General features: G+C 39.5%; 1 protein-coding gene across 7 annotated transcripts in view; it reads right to left on the reverse strand.

The window, feature by feature from the left end:
- ATP8A1 (ATPase phospholipid transporting 8A1) overlaps positions 1 to 15,430 on the reverse strand; it is a 145,673-nt gene that overhangs the window by 80,790 nt on the left and 49,453 nt on the right. For 4 of the 7 annotated variants that reach the window (XM_075195103.1, XM_075195121.1, XM_075195092.1 and 1 more), the window contains exons 8-10: positions 13,068 to 13,141; positions 11,774 to 11,843; positions 11,474 to 11,601 (exon numbers count right to left, since the gene is read on the reverse strand). In XM_075195103.1, coding sequence (XP_075051204.1) covers positions 11,474 to 11,601; positions 11,774 to 11,843; positions 13,068 to 13,141 — 272 coding nt within the window. Of the gene's footprint in view, positions 1 to 11,473; positions 11,602 to 11,773; positions 11,844 to 13,067; positions 13,142 to 14,072; positions 14,147 to 15,430 lie in introns of all 7 variants that reach the window. The other 3 variants (XM_075195127.1, XM_075195112.1, XM_075195135.1) reach the window with 2 other exon arrangements.

Raw genomic sequence — 15,430 nt, forward strand, 5'->3', positions numbered from 1 at the left:
ACCATACTTACTGTGCTTCTGCATAGTGCAAGAGACACAACACTGCAGATAACAAGACACCCCGTATTTTTAGATTTAAGCTTGCCACACCGCTGACTCAAGTATTGCTCACTACGGTCTTTCTGTAGGTCATTCACTGTCCCAATTTCTTTTCAATAAGAATGCTCATCACTTACAGCACTTAAATGGTACGTCTTCTTCCTGATCCTGTAGGTGGCTGCTCTCATTTGCTGGCAAACAATAATTCAACCTGTACAATTGTCTTTATTTTTATACTTCAATAAAATAAAATCATAATCACATTTAAGATGACCCTAAAGTATCTGTGTTTCTTTATGGTTTTTGTTAGATCATGTGCAGTGGTCCAGGTGGGGATCTGTGTCTGCTTTCGGTAAACAATCACATTACAGATTTTTGGTGACAAAAATGGAAAGGGCACATGGATACAAGTTTAACACAGTGTGGCATGTTCTACAGATATATAAATCCATTGCATTCCAGAAACCAGAATATGCTCATCATATAGGAAGTCATAATTTAAACTCTTCATCCTCACCTTTAAAACTCTTAATCAATCCTCCCCCTCTCTACATCTCCAATCTCATCTTTACCTATGCTCCTAGCCGCCCCCTACGCTCTGTCTGTGACCGCCGCCTCACTACTTCACTGATCACCTCTTCCCACTCCCGTCTCCAGGACTTTGCCCGGGCTGCTCCCCAGCTGTGGAATGATCTTCCACGTTCCATCAGGTTAGCATCTACTCTCAAAGGCTTCAAGTGTGCCCTTAAGACTCATTTCTTTATTCAAGTCTATCAGTCCTCCTCCTAACTTCCTTGTCCTGGCTCTCTCCCCCAGTCAGCACCACCCTATTTGTGTCTCCCCCTTTCCTTTAGGATGTAAGCTCTCAGGAACAGGGCCCTCTTTCCTTGTGTGCTCCTTCTACTATTCCATCACCCTCTGTCCCTCCAGGCTTGCTTCCCTAGCCCTATTTTCTTAAGCTTCGGCCTACTTCTCGCTGATTTCTACCATCACTTTCACTCATTGTCCCAGTAATAATTTGATGTGCATTACCATGTTATCTGTGTCTGTGTATATATTTTTGTTCTTTCTGTATCATGTTGTGTCATGGCTCACTGTTTTCTGTATGTCATGTACAGCACTGTGGACCCTTTGCTGCGCCTTATAAATTAAAGATAATAATAACAAAAATAAGTTGCCAAGGAGACAAAGTATGTTTCTTAGGCATTTAAATCACTAACAAAACTACCACACTCTGGCCAGTAGAGGGAGTAAATGATATCACATAACAAGTGTCCATCTGTCAATTGTGTCCAGCATGTTAAAGATATCTCTGCAATATTATTTTAAGCATTTGATTTCAACCAGTCTTATTTTATATATTGGGCAATGTAATGTAAATCTAGTACAAACTTCAAACTGCAGAATCGCAAACAACATTCTTTATTATTAAGCATGTTTCTTTACACTGAAGACTTATGTATAACAGATTCCTGTTCTGTTATTCCTATTGCATGATTGCAAATTCTTACTGCGTGAGAAAATTTGAGAAGTCTCTTTTAGAAGCAGCAAGGGACCTGAAGCTATCACAGGATATGGACAATTAAATTATCTGTAAAGAATCACAACTTTTCTGAAAAAATATTCCCTTATGATTTGCCTAACGAATTTAGAAAGGAACATATGTATATAAAATTTGCACAAAAAAGACTTTATTATTATCTATTTATAAGGCACCACAGATTCCGTAGCATCGGATATAGATTCAAGTAACAAATAGGTGTGGTAATACATATAAATACCACAGATGAGTGTGAGTAATGCTATGGGGACTCTTGAGTGCAGCAAAATACAGGACAGACGTACAAGGGAGTCAGGCAGCAGACAGACATGGGACAGTAGGTGGAGAGGACCCTGCCCGCGAGAGCTTACATTCTAGAGGGAGGGGTGGTGAGACACAATAGGACCATTTGGGAGAAAAAGGGGATGGCAGGCAAAAAAGAGGTGATAGATAGAATGGTTAGGAGGTGATAGGGTAGGCGAGCTTGAAAAGGCAAGTTTTGAGAGAGTGTTTGAAAGACTGAAGGTTGGGGAAAGTCGAGTGAGCCGAGGTAGGGAGTTCCAAATAATGGGAGCAACACGGCAAAAGTCTTGGAGGCGAGCATGGGAGGAGGTAATGAGAGGTGAATTGAGGCATTCAGTACATAGAGTGACAGAGGCCGTTCACTTCTATCTGTACCACAATCTTTATATGCTGAAGATAGAGCACGGTTACTTTCTTATCAGACATTTGTTTAGAGGAGAAGAAGAGATTGGCAGGGGGGAGCGGTGAGAGAGGAAGAAGGGTCCACAGGTGACCACTCATGGCTGCCTGCTGTGTGTAACCAAACTCGCTGTCTCCCACAGAAATATCTTTACATAAAAACGTACAGTATACTCAGTTATTAATCTGCACACAGCACAAATAAAGCAGAAAATGCAGAGGGTCTAGTCTGTTCAGTGACCATTAAAGCAGGGAAACATGTGACTAGCCTATCTACTTAACTCAATGTGACTGAATCATGAGGCCTAGCAGTATCTATCACTGAATATACAGTTGGCAGTACTGTCATGTTGAGGCTCTCACAATGTATTAAGTCATTTCATAAGATCCCGTTTCAAAGGTCTACTCATATCTGCTCAACAGGATGCAGTCTACAGTTCACGTTGGTTTGTCATCCGTTTCTAGTCAGACAGGGGTTATACAATTAGCAATACACAGCATGACATTTAGTGACAATCACACCACGTGCTTAAATAGTGGCAATGATCTGACCATCTTTTACATCGTGCCCACAGCACTATCCCAGTAGTCTGACTACTGGTGGTACATATATAGTAGCGCCTCATTTAATGTAAGTTTGGATTGAGGGTAGAAATCTGAGTGCAACCCTCAGTTTTGAATCGTCTTCCATCTACACAAAGTGAAAGCTGTCATTTGTTGATTTGATCAAATACTCAATATATGTTACCTATAGCTTTTTGTATTCTACTTTGTAGGCTCCCAGCACAAATTAATGTGTTTACCTCCCCATACAGATATCTTTGGAATCTAAAGCTCCTGTTCATGTACGATTGTTATTAAATCTCAGACTATTCCCAAGAACGGAGTTGTTTATTTGCATGTCGTCTTTAGGTGTTGGCCTTTATAGAAAATGGAGATCATGGACAGACGTTGTAGTAATAAGACACAGTATCAGCACTTGACACAGTGACTGCATTCCTGACATATGAAACTCTTAAAGAACCCGAAGAACTGCAATTTTCTGCAACATTCTGCATAAAACACAACTCATTCTGAATATTCCTGGCTGAGTCAGATTACTGCTTTTCTGGCTGTGTCATACTGAACCATTTAAGAACCTCACCATCACTGGTCTGTAAGTGTTATTTAGAGGAACAGTGTAATGTAGTGAATAGTTTAGATCACTAGACAGTGCTGTAGTTTATAGCTGCAATTTTGACATTTATAATCACTGGGTAAAACCCTCTGTGCCAGGTAATAGTCAGTGGATTTCAAGAGTTACATTTTACGATTAGTGTTTTATCCTCTGCACTAAATCGCCAATGGCAGCAACAGCCAGCGTTCTGCTAGAAGAAAACCACTGGTGTGACATCCTCCAACAACGTTTACTATCAATGTACCGTGACATATTTGCAATTTTCACCCGTGATTACTATGGACAGAATAGCTGTGGAAAAATGACCCATGTGAACAGATGGTGTGGGATATGTATCAGGAGCATGACTAAGACTGGATGTGGCCAGGATAACAGAAATGAGCATTCAATACATCTAAATATTGCTAACCACTTGCCTTTCCAATAATCGTAATACATACTCTTTGTTTAGGTCAGTCATGTTCAAACAGGTCACATTCTATTTGATAAAAATAACAAGTGTAGAAGGACAGCCAACCAGACAAATAATAAATTAACCCAATATAACTAGGTAAGGGTGCATCAATTGAGAGGTATACACATTACCCATAAACTATAGGGAGCACCAGGATATAGAGCTCCAAGGATTTAACCAGTCCTCCAACACAGCCAGTGACAAACAAGTCAACATACACAGGCTTTACTAAATCCACCAAACAAGGTCTCCTCAACTTGTCATCTACAATCCCTGCATTCAGAGCCTTTCAGTCGTGTGACCTCCACTTTTGCTGATGTTTGGCTGCATGTGGATTTAGTGTAATTTAATAAGATGTTTTTCATATCATGGTCTAGTTGACCTTTAGCAAATGTAACCCTTCATTTGTTTTATTACAAGCATGTAATTCAATACAAATACAATACAGGAAAGGTCTGAGCGCAAAAGGTGACAGTGATTCTATTACAAAACGTAAGAAAATAAACACAACCTTTACTTTGTGTGCTTACAAAAAAGTGTGTAGGTAATTACGGATTTCTTTTAAAATATATGTGTACATTATATTTGTATCAAATGCTCTTCTTGATTCCTAGTTATTTGCCTAAAAGGATTGTACAGCATTGTGCAAGTAATGAGCACATCACCCCTCATGTCGACTTCAGTGGAGACTGCCTGAATATACAGCCAGAGCCAGGGCAGTCACATAAAAAGTTTCCCCACACCAAGAGGTGGGTAACTACCACTACAAGTGTACACAAGCTAGTAGAGGAATCAACCCAGCTGTTCTGCTCGGGTCTACTATACTCATGTACTGTTCGGGTCAATATGACTCGTATCATAAAATTACGCTTTTCATTAATATTCGAATGAGGGATATTCTGCAAACTTTTATTAGAGTAAATAAACATTCAGATGAACAGACCAAAACAAACAAAAATTACAAACATTTTTGTATATTTGTTTTACATAGGTATTTACTGCTTTGCATAATTTGGGAAATAATGTTACATGGGATTTACAAACATGTTTATTACGCTTGAAACATATCATGTTTGTTTTATTATTATTTTTGGATGCACAAAATTTGCATCTGGCACGTTTGATCGCTGTAACATTCCCGCAGAAGTTCCTGGTTGAGGATCATGAGTAGTTGATTGTTTGTCTTTCAAAACTGTACATGACTCTACTGTCCGTGGCAAATATTGTCTTGAGGAAATGTGGGGCTTGATGAGGGTTTTTTCAAGCTCTTCCATAGATATTCTCCTCTTTGTAAGTTTCTTATTGTTCCAGTTGGGGTTTATGGTTTAAGTCCATAGGACAAAGGCATTGTATGCACTGATATTATAAAATATTATCAGTGGCCATTGGTTTGTTTTCTGTTTGCAAGGGTACATGTTAACAAGTTGATGTAAGGTATCTACTGCACCTTTTGTCACGTTATAGTCCAAAATTATTTTTGGTTTCTTGTCTGGACTATCACGTACTTGTTTGTCTTTATGTCAGGTGCTCAAAAGAATGATATTTTTATTTTTCCTTGGAACATAATTCACTACCATTGAGTTCTCAGTGAACTAAAAAGATAAACTATGCACCTTATTTGTGCCGAGGTAGTTCTGTTTTATTTTTTCTCATAGTACCAAGTGGGGTTATGTTTCACTTGAGCATAAGTTGTGCCAAATTATATGAGGTGAAAAAGTTGTGGCATGTAAGATTGTGCCCACTCGGTTCACATGTGAGATCTGTCACAACTCTCATCCCTTGATTTATTTTCCGATTTCGCTCCCGGCTCTTTTCCAGTATACACTTGCGATTTCAGAACATATGATGTTTTAGTATCACACAAAGTCCACATTTTTACACCATATTTAGCTGGCTTGGAGGGAATGTATTGCTTGAAAGGACAGCGCCCTCGAAATCCAACCAATTGTTCATCTATGGTCACATTTTCAAAAGGGTTAAATAATTTTGGAAGAACTTCGACACATTTTTCCAATATTTCTCTTACAGCAGCAAGTTTGTCTGTGCGCCTTCTTTCATTACGATTTTGTTGTCAAAACGAATCACTCGCGAGATTTTACAGAACATGGCAAGTGTCATGGTTGCTCGGAAAATATTGCGACCAGTTTCACTATCCCACAAGCTTTTAGTTGCTTCAACGTGAGATTGAAGCAAATAATAATAGTCCAACATAAGCTTGAGACATAACATTGTCCAAGTTTTGCCACTTTTCGCCATAAACACGGTTTCCTTCAATATTTGTGTATTTTATGATCTCATTTTCAATGGAACTAAATAGAACATTGAATGGACTTTCCATGTCATGGAATCTTGCTGCAGCATATCTGGTCACACCAGGAATTTTCGTGATAACATTGCATTTAGAGATAAGATGGGGAGGGGGGGGGGGGGGAGAGAGAGAACAGGCGAGGCAGTATACACGATAGCGGCCGGCCCGGTGGCTCTTCTGGAGTGGGAAATGTTTATAGCTCCTTTTGCAGTATTGGTCTATAGCTCCTTTGCCTTGTTTATAGCTCTAGTGCCGTGTATACTGTGGTGATTCTAGGGGTTCTCAGAGTAGAAACTCTTGGGGATGAGGCGGGCAAGGGGATTAAATTGCCCTGTTCGAAGCTTTTGGTTTAAGCTTTGCAGTAAAACTGCTAATTGGTATATATGCTTGCTTTTTCTATATAAATATAATGATATGTATGGCTATAGGGTGACGGTGCAAGCTTTAATAACTGCTTACCTACAGAAAGAAAGAAACAAAAGAAAATAACACACCACTGTTCATCACACACTACCACAGCAAATTCAAAAACGTCCTGAAAAAACACTGGCACATCCTCCTAGAAGATGAACAAATAAAAGAATATCTACCGGAAAAACCACGGGTAATATACAGGAAAGCAAAAAATCTAAAGAACATATTAACGGCCAGCTTCATCCCAACAAACAGCAAAGAAAAGAGAAACAATGAAACCTGGATTAAAGAAGGTAAAAAAGGTTTCTACCACTGCAACCGATGCACGGCATGCAAAACCACAAGACACAGCTCCACAAAACCATCGACCAACTTCACCTCAATCTCAAACGGCAGCAAACACAAGATAGAAGACAAAATGACATGTGACTCCACGGGAATAATATATCTCCTAGAATGCCCCTGTGGACTCCAATATGTAGGAAGAACCATCCGAAACCTGAAAACACGGATCCCAGAACACATAAGGAACATAAGAAAAGGAGTACAGAACCACAGCGTATCTGAACATTTCAGAGTGACCCACGATCAAGACCCCTCAGGCTTAAAGTTCATGGGCATCAAACAAATCCCCAAACCATGGAGAGGAGGAGACTACATTAAACTCATCTCACAGGAAGAAGCAAAATGGATTCACAAACTAGGAACCATAACGCCGAGAGGACTTAACATTGACTTCGACCTGGGAAGCTTCCTGTAAGTATACCCCTTTCCCCCCTCCCCTCCCTTAACAAATTTAATTTAATTAATTAACAAGAAGTATAATCTCTAACCCACATCTTATACATAGTAAATATTAATATTATATACGCCTACACCCCATACCCCAAATTTCCCATACCTTAAACTCCATACTATTAGACCTAAATATAGTTTCACTCCAAAGTTAATCAACAGACTTCCATTCCCCCTACCCTTTTTTCTCCTCCCAAATAGATTTTTAGGAATCCCACCCGGCAGTATTAACTCTACCCATATCATATAATTCTATATTTCAAAACACATAGCCACATATCTGGTTAATTTCAACCTGTTCAGATGGCAATTCAAGAGCATTTAAAACGCATCCACCTATTATCCCACATCCTTCATCACCGCACTCATTTGCCCTACAACCTTTCCTAATCCCCCAGCCACACCCACATAACTTCCTCCAATATAACCTCATTTAGCACAATCAATCCCTACCCTAAATATTATAAATTTCAATCTCACCCAATATCCTCCCCCCCCCCCCCCCGAAAATTGTTGCCCAAAATAAACAAACAAGAAAATAAAAATAAAAAATAAAAATCATGCCCACACATACCGCCACCCCCATCACCATTAAATCGCCGATCTAGACCCAAGGTTCTAATTCATACTCGCACTTTTCATAAAGTTAAAAATCCTAATCCCGATAAAGTATCCCATTTATACGTTAGCCGCCCCCCCATGATTCTAACATAGAGCCCCATTCTATAAGCCCCATCCGCCCAAACTAATAATTCCACAGAAAACATCCCACATACTGCACACGCATATATTACACCACATAACAAAATAACAACAACATAAATATTCACATTTTATAAGCACACAATTATCCACCCTTTAACCCCTAGTCCCACCCCCCTCCCCTCACGCATCCCATTGGATGAAACATGGAAACACAAGTATAAGAAGACCCACTTACATAGACAAGCCACATCCCTGACGAAGTCCGCCCGGACGAAACGCGTTGGTTTTAAACACTTCACCAGACCTGTCTACACTCGGAAAAGCTCCACAAAGCATCAAGCTCCCCGAAGAAAGGCAAATCACACCAAAATCAAGAACAGCACGAGCGGAGAACCCAGCTCTGCAGTGGAACGCACAGGCGCCTGTGCGTTCCAAACCTAAAAACCGAAAGTGAGGCTTTTGGAACGCATATTGCGTTCCAAGGACACAGGAAGGAAGCCGCTGGGCCGCAGCCACCCCGACCGCTCGTCCAACGCTACAGTTTAACACCCATATCAACAGCCAACCCGCCCACTCACGGTAAAGTACCAAGGAATATACACTAACTGCCCTTTTTAGAGCAAAAAGCAAATAACGCTGTAACATCCTGTCAAGATCCACCCACCTACACTTGTAAAGCCCATACACCACACTTCACTCCAATATCTATCCCTAAACTCCCCACAGGTATCCATTAATAATTCTCCTTAAGAGTCAGCCCATCAAACCCACATTACCCACCCCATCAATTATCAAATCCCTACACTGTATCCCTTAAAGGGAACCCAACCAAATTTATACTTTAAAGTGTTTAAAGCTTGCACCGTCACCCTATAGCCATACATATCATTATATTTATATAGAAAAAAGCAAGCATATATACCAATTAGCAGTTTTACTGCAAAGCTTAAACCAAAAGCTTCGAACAGGGCAATTTAATCCCCTTGCCCGCCTCATCCCCAAGAGTTTCTACTCTGAGAACCCCTAGAATCACCACAGTATACACGGCACTAGAGCTATAAACAAGGCAAAGGAGCTATAGACCAATACTGCAAAAGGAGCTATAAACATTTCCCACTCCAGAAGAGCCACCGGGCCGGCCACTATCGTGTATACTGTCTCGCCTGTTCTCTCTCTCTCCCCCCTCCTCCCCATCTTATCTCCTCACAGGTCGCGCCACGGAAGAAACAAGGAAACAACCAACAAAAACCGGAACTGGAACATCCGTCAAGGCAGCACCTACCTTCATAACAACAAAACAAAGCGCAGACGTCCCAGGTAAGCCCTCCCAAAAGGGTCTCTACCACCCACTTCATTGCATTTAGAGAGCCTACCAGCAGGATGTCGAGGAGGATCGAGTTCCCATTTTATTTGTTCATTCTTTGAAAGAACATATGGAGTTGTACAACAGGTTCATTTACAATGTGCTCCCCATTGTCGGAATCATAAGCTTCACTTTCATCACTTGTATGATTTTCTTCCTCAGATACATCTTCGCTATCAGAAGATTCTCCAAGCGCTAGAAGCGCAGCATCAGTCAAAGGCTTTCGTTTGGCCATAATGATATTGATCGTACACAGATCAATCTCCAACTAAATATGAGTCATTCCAATCCGTGTATATATAGCCTTATGAGAGATTCAAAAGAAGACTTGCAAACAAGTTCAGCATGAATATCTGACTCAACATGCGGACTTGCTGAAACTTTGTGAATAAGTGTGTGAAAAGGTGAAGAGATAACACTGATGAACTGACACTGTATTCCTAATTTCCTGAATTTTTATTGTTAAAGTAATGTGTTTCTAAACATTTACGGTCACTCACTAGTATAATATTCACATCGGGTCATATTGACCCGAACAGTAAATTAGTACTAACTGCTCATAACTTGAAAACAAAAAAATTAAAAAATTTGTTTTTGATCATAAAATATGGAAATCATAATTACATAAATAACAAACTGACACCAAAACAAATTTTGTTTCGGGTCAAATAGACCCGAACAGAACAGCAGGGTTAAACAAGAGTAAAAAGTTTGAACAGACATAATAAATGTTCTTATTCTGCACATTGGATGAGGGTTTTACGCTCTGTTCTAACTCTCTGGGTTTCATATGTTAGCCGTTAACAGAGAGGAGAAATTAAAGAATCACTAGATACCAAAATAGAAATCTCCAGATACGAGTCATGAATATAAAATACATTATTCAGTGTCAATCTGACATCCTACTGAAAAAACTAAAGCATTACATCCCCACTACTTTACAGACAGTTGAATCTGCATCTGTGTGTACAGTATTAATAGGAACTAATAAAGGTCAAAAAGCCGAGTAGGTTTGAGCTCTGTCTCTGAATATAAATCGACAAATCCACACAGTGTATTTCAGCAAATCAAAACTACCAGACTGTCAGTCACTCTGTGCTCTCTATGTTAGATTAGCACCCTCTTCCTAGCATGGAAGTGAAAGGGTTTGATGAACTTACGTAAAATCATAGTTTATTATGCATATTATTCAGCTCAGTAATACACGGCCTTTGATATTTATTCATGTCAAATATTGTATTTACTTGTTCCTACAAATACAAAAAAAACCACAAGCAAACAAAAAAAACACTTAATTAAATTCAGTAAGCATATCATAATGAAGCTTGCGGGGCACCAAAATTTACCTAGATCAGTGTTTTCCCCAACCCAGTCCTCAGGGGCCAGTAACAGTGCAGGTTTTCCAGGTCACATGTGAAACAAATAGGACCACCTGTGGATCTGTTACAATGTGTCACTCGGTAATGAATACACCTGTGCTCCTGCAAGGAGATATGGAAAACATGCGCTATTAGGGGGCCCTGAGGACTGGATTTAGAAACTCTGACCTAGGCAGTATGACATATAACGGGACCCGAGTCATTAAGGAGAGTAGAGCATAAAAAATAACTTTGCACCTGGGCAAAACCATCTTGTATTGAAGGTGGAGGTAAATTTAAAATGTGGGAACAGATTTATAGTTAGGGTACGGCATGTCCTAGATCAACTTTAAATTTCAGTGTAAAAATAAAGCTATTGGGTGTCTGTGTGTGCTACATGAAAACATAGCCAATATTTAACTAATGTGCAATATAATAAACTCATTTGCACCTCTTGCATTGTCACATGGTTTGTCCAGGAGCAAATTTACTGCTTTTGTATGGTTTACTCTCCTTTATGACTCAGGCCCAACATGTTTTGAGGCACCTGCTCAGCCACAAAGTGTCACTGAAAATGATTTTACAACGCTGGGTGTTTTTTTTTATTCTATTACATACCCATGTCCATCCAACCTGATGTTCCCATTGAAATCATAGAGATGCCTGTTTGGGCTTTCACATTCGATTCTGCCAGATAAGCTCATCAATGTATCAATGTCTTTCATGTCAGCAGTCAGAGAAAGGCCCTGAAGAAAGAATATTGTGAATTCAGCAGGAATAATTCTAACACAAATAAGCTCTGTCGCATTAAGAGGACATGAATTGTTCTATGTGTGGACAGAGTGTGACGTGTCCCAATAGCCACACAGGAATGTTGGAAAGTATGATACTGGTTATTAATAGCAGAATTTGGCTTACCTGTCGGATCTTGAGGTTTGTTTCCCCATCCAGATTTGACGTCTCAATATAGCACATGGCTTGAGGCTCACTGGGAAATAAATCATTCATAAGCAACAATAATTAACACCAGGAAAGTTAAACGTAAGCAAAAGAACAGATGATAAAATACACCGCCTACAACTTGCAGAAGATAAAGCATACATTTACAAAATGATTTGGAAGATAAAGGTTTAAATGCCACGTATGTCGATTAAAAAATAAATCCATGTTCAAGTCTGAACCAGTATAGGGATTTACTGAACTTGGATTGAAAGAGTTTATAAAACTCGGAGACTTGATGAGACAGGATTTGGGAGGTTTTTTTTTTTTTTTTTTTTTTAAGCATTTCAGATCGAAACTATAAAATATAGAAATATGGGATGGCTCTTCCGCTGAGGGAGATCAACGTGGCAGGGTTCATATAATGGGAGCCCACTACTGGACGTTGGTGGTGAAAGGTCATTAAGTTTCTGTTTAATGTTGAAGCCATCATGCATTTAAGGGGTTACAGCGTACAACAATGAGCAAAGTGTTTCATGCCAAAAAGAAGGGGCAAACAATCTCCAATGGCAGAAGCAAATATAATACCTATCTTCCTTTTACTATATAAATTAGTAAATAAATGGAAAGAAAATGCAAGCTGAATGTCACACATGAAACACAAGACGTAACTAAGGAACAAAAGTAGACAACTGCAAAGAGCTAGTTGTGTGGATTAGTGGAAGCAGAGTACCCGAGCCTTAACAAGTGCCAAATCATGCAGCTGCAGAGTGCCAGAAGTAAGACAGAAGTATCTGGTAACATGCTACATATTATAAAGCAGTTTTCTGGTCTGTGCAAGGGATCCTCTACGTTATGTAGTTTAAATTAATGGGGGGAAAATTCACTTAGGCTTTCAATTTGTTTTAAGTTTTGTTCTGACGGTAAATAAAAACATCGGTTTCTACATCAGTAGAGCCACGTTGTTATATCTAACAAAAAGATTAACAGTATATACACTCAGAATAGTTGTTTGTTCTTTCTGTATTCCCCGAGTGTAGACATATGATAAATTTCAGATGAATAAAATATTTAAATTATGAAGCACAGGTACAATAGTTGTGCTAAAACTGGGCATAAAAGTTCCCTGTTACACAACAGGAACTGACTGCAAAAGGAATTGATACAGAGCGTGGCACAACTCTTCTGAGTGCAGGGATGCATTGTCCTCAGGAATGCAGTACAGCCGTTAGAGGACCCACTTGCGCACGGTCTGCACCAGCAGTTCTCTGACCTTGACGACAGACTGATGAGATCAGTTGGGAGATGTTCCCCATTGGTCACTTTCACTATCTCCCCTATAGCCACCTACGTATCCCAATACGGATATGATCAGAGTGGGAAACAATGGAAAACATAAAGACAGACACCAACAGAGATAGAAATTGAAATATTAAGTAGGTAGGAAAGCAATTTGTAGATTAATAAAATACAGACTGACATTTCCATTTTCTATTCCTAATTGGGTCATAAATGTAAGTGGATGTGGCATGTGACTGGTAGTGGAAGTCAGCAATACAGAAATAGATCAAGATCAGGGTTTGCTAAAGCTAAGTAATAAAATGCATTGCATGCACTGTGTATTTATTGCTGCAAACCACTATGTGTATGCTGGTACTGGTGTATTCATTAACCCAATATCACCGACTCACTGATCAGTTAACTAAAAGTCACCTTTTGGTAGGTTTTTATTTTATTTAAAGTGGACTTGACAAATACACATACAGTGGATGTGACATTTTGTGGATTAAACTAATACTCCGCCTATCAATTCCTTAGAAGCTCATAACACAACACAGAGATTTGTCACTGGCCCCTTGTGAATGGACAGGATGAATATCAGTTCAGCCTATAAAATGCTGCCTCCACGGTCTGTAGCGACTGGTCCACATTAAATCACGAAGGTTACTCTTTAGACCCAATTACAGTATAGATCCTGGAAGCACTCATTAACATATGGGTGACTTTACTTTTAATAGTCCAAGGAAATAATGAGAAGCAGTTGGATTAATGGCCCACCGAGGCCGATTGTGTGAGGCTGAAATAGAATTCTAGGTAGAAGATCTGTTTTTTGATAAAACGTTCTTGGATTTTCCATGATTTTGGTGAATCCATCTACCAGCCAATAAGTAGTTATTTACACCACACTGATTTTATCCTTATTTCCTTGCTACAATGGAAGTCAATACAGGGTAGAGAAACCAGACTCGATAGTGTTAGCAACAGTAGGCATCTCTACCTTGATGAGAGCAGTATAGTGTCAGCGGGTATATACTCTGTGCCATTTATTTTAACTATATCTCCAACATTTACCTGAAAGAAACTGGCAACTGGTTAATATTCTGTGTATGCATGTTAAAAGCAATAGCAGTACATTAACAAATACATGCAACAGTAATACCCCGAGTGCATTGGCTGGGTATAGATAGGGAAGAGCTTACTGTGGTGAATACGTTTGTGCAATTAACTTAAATATCCTGAACTAGTCACAACTACATAATCATAGATGTGTCCGGCTATACACACATTCTCCATCTAGTCATTAACAAATTGTGCGCAGTTAGCTGCAATACATACCACTCCCTCTGCATACATATTACCTGCTGAAAACCCAGGTCTACTAAAGGGGAAGCAGGCAGTGAAAACATTTAGTTGTCTCTTACAGTACAGCGGTTATACCTTGTCCCTATTTTATCCTACACAATGGAACACAAATATCTACAAATGAATTAACAAGTCACTCTGCGTTGTTCTAATAGTGCGGGCCGCGTGCTATTATCGCTACCATAGTAATAGACGAGCATTATTACCGTTACTACGGTAATTTTAACACTAATTTTTTCTCACTCTGTGGTCCGCCATCAAAAATTTGCGATAAAAATACCGTAGTAACGGTCTGCGTTGTTGAATTCCCTCCATGTATATAATAAGCCAGATAATCCTCAGCTATTTCTACATTAAATCATGACATTTTTTTTAAACCTTCTAGTTTTGATCACATTTAAGCAATCATACCTTGACTCTATTCCTTAGTATATAGTTAGTTATTTGTAGAGAACATCTTTTGGCCGAATTATATAAAGAAATATATGTTCTATTCACCGTTGTAATCACAGACACAAAAACTTATTTTGTCTATTTATAAACTTTACCATAAAACTACATAAAACAAAAACACATTTTTAAAACAAAATACAAAGGACTCCTGCCCAATGTGTGCCCATAGAACCTACTCTCGACCTGGTCCTCACATAGGTTCTGAGCATTACAGTAAGATGGTTATATCGCTTCATGAGCTCCATAGCCGTCCATAACTGTAGACTTAATGCAGAAACTAATGGGCAGAATTATTATTATTAATTTTTATTTATAGGGCGCCACAAAGTATCCGTAACGCCGTACAAGGACAAACAATGGCACAGTACAAGGTGAAACAGCACAGTACAAGTAACAGTAAGCACTATTACTCTGGGGGCTCAGTCACAGCAAGAAAGAGAGGGAGGGGAAAAGTGAGTACAGGCAGGTAACTATGGCCCAAGAGGGTGGGCACGGATGACAGGTAAAGAGTCACTGAGGTGAGCGGAGAGAAGCGAGAGG

The sequence above is a fragment of the Mixophyes fleayi genome, chromosome 1 (assembly GCF_038048845.1).
Source record: "Mixophyes fleayi isolate aMixFle1 chromosome 1, aMixFle1.hap1, whole genome shotgun sequence".
Taxonomy (NCBI): Eukaryota; Metazoa; Chordata; class Amphibia; order Anura; family Limnodynastidae; genus Mixophyes; species Mixophyes fleayi.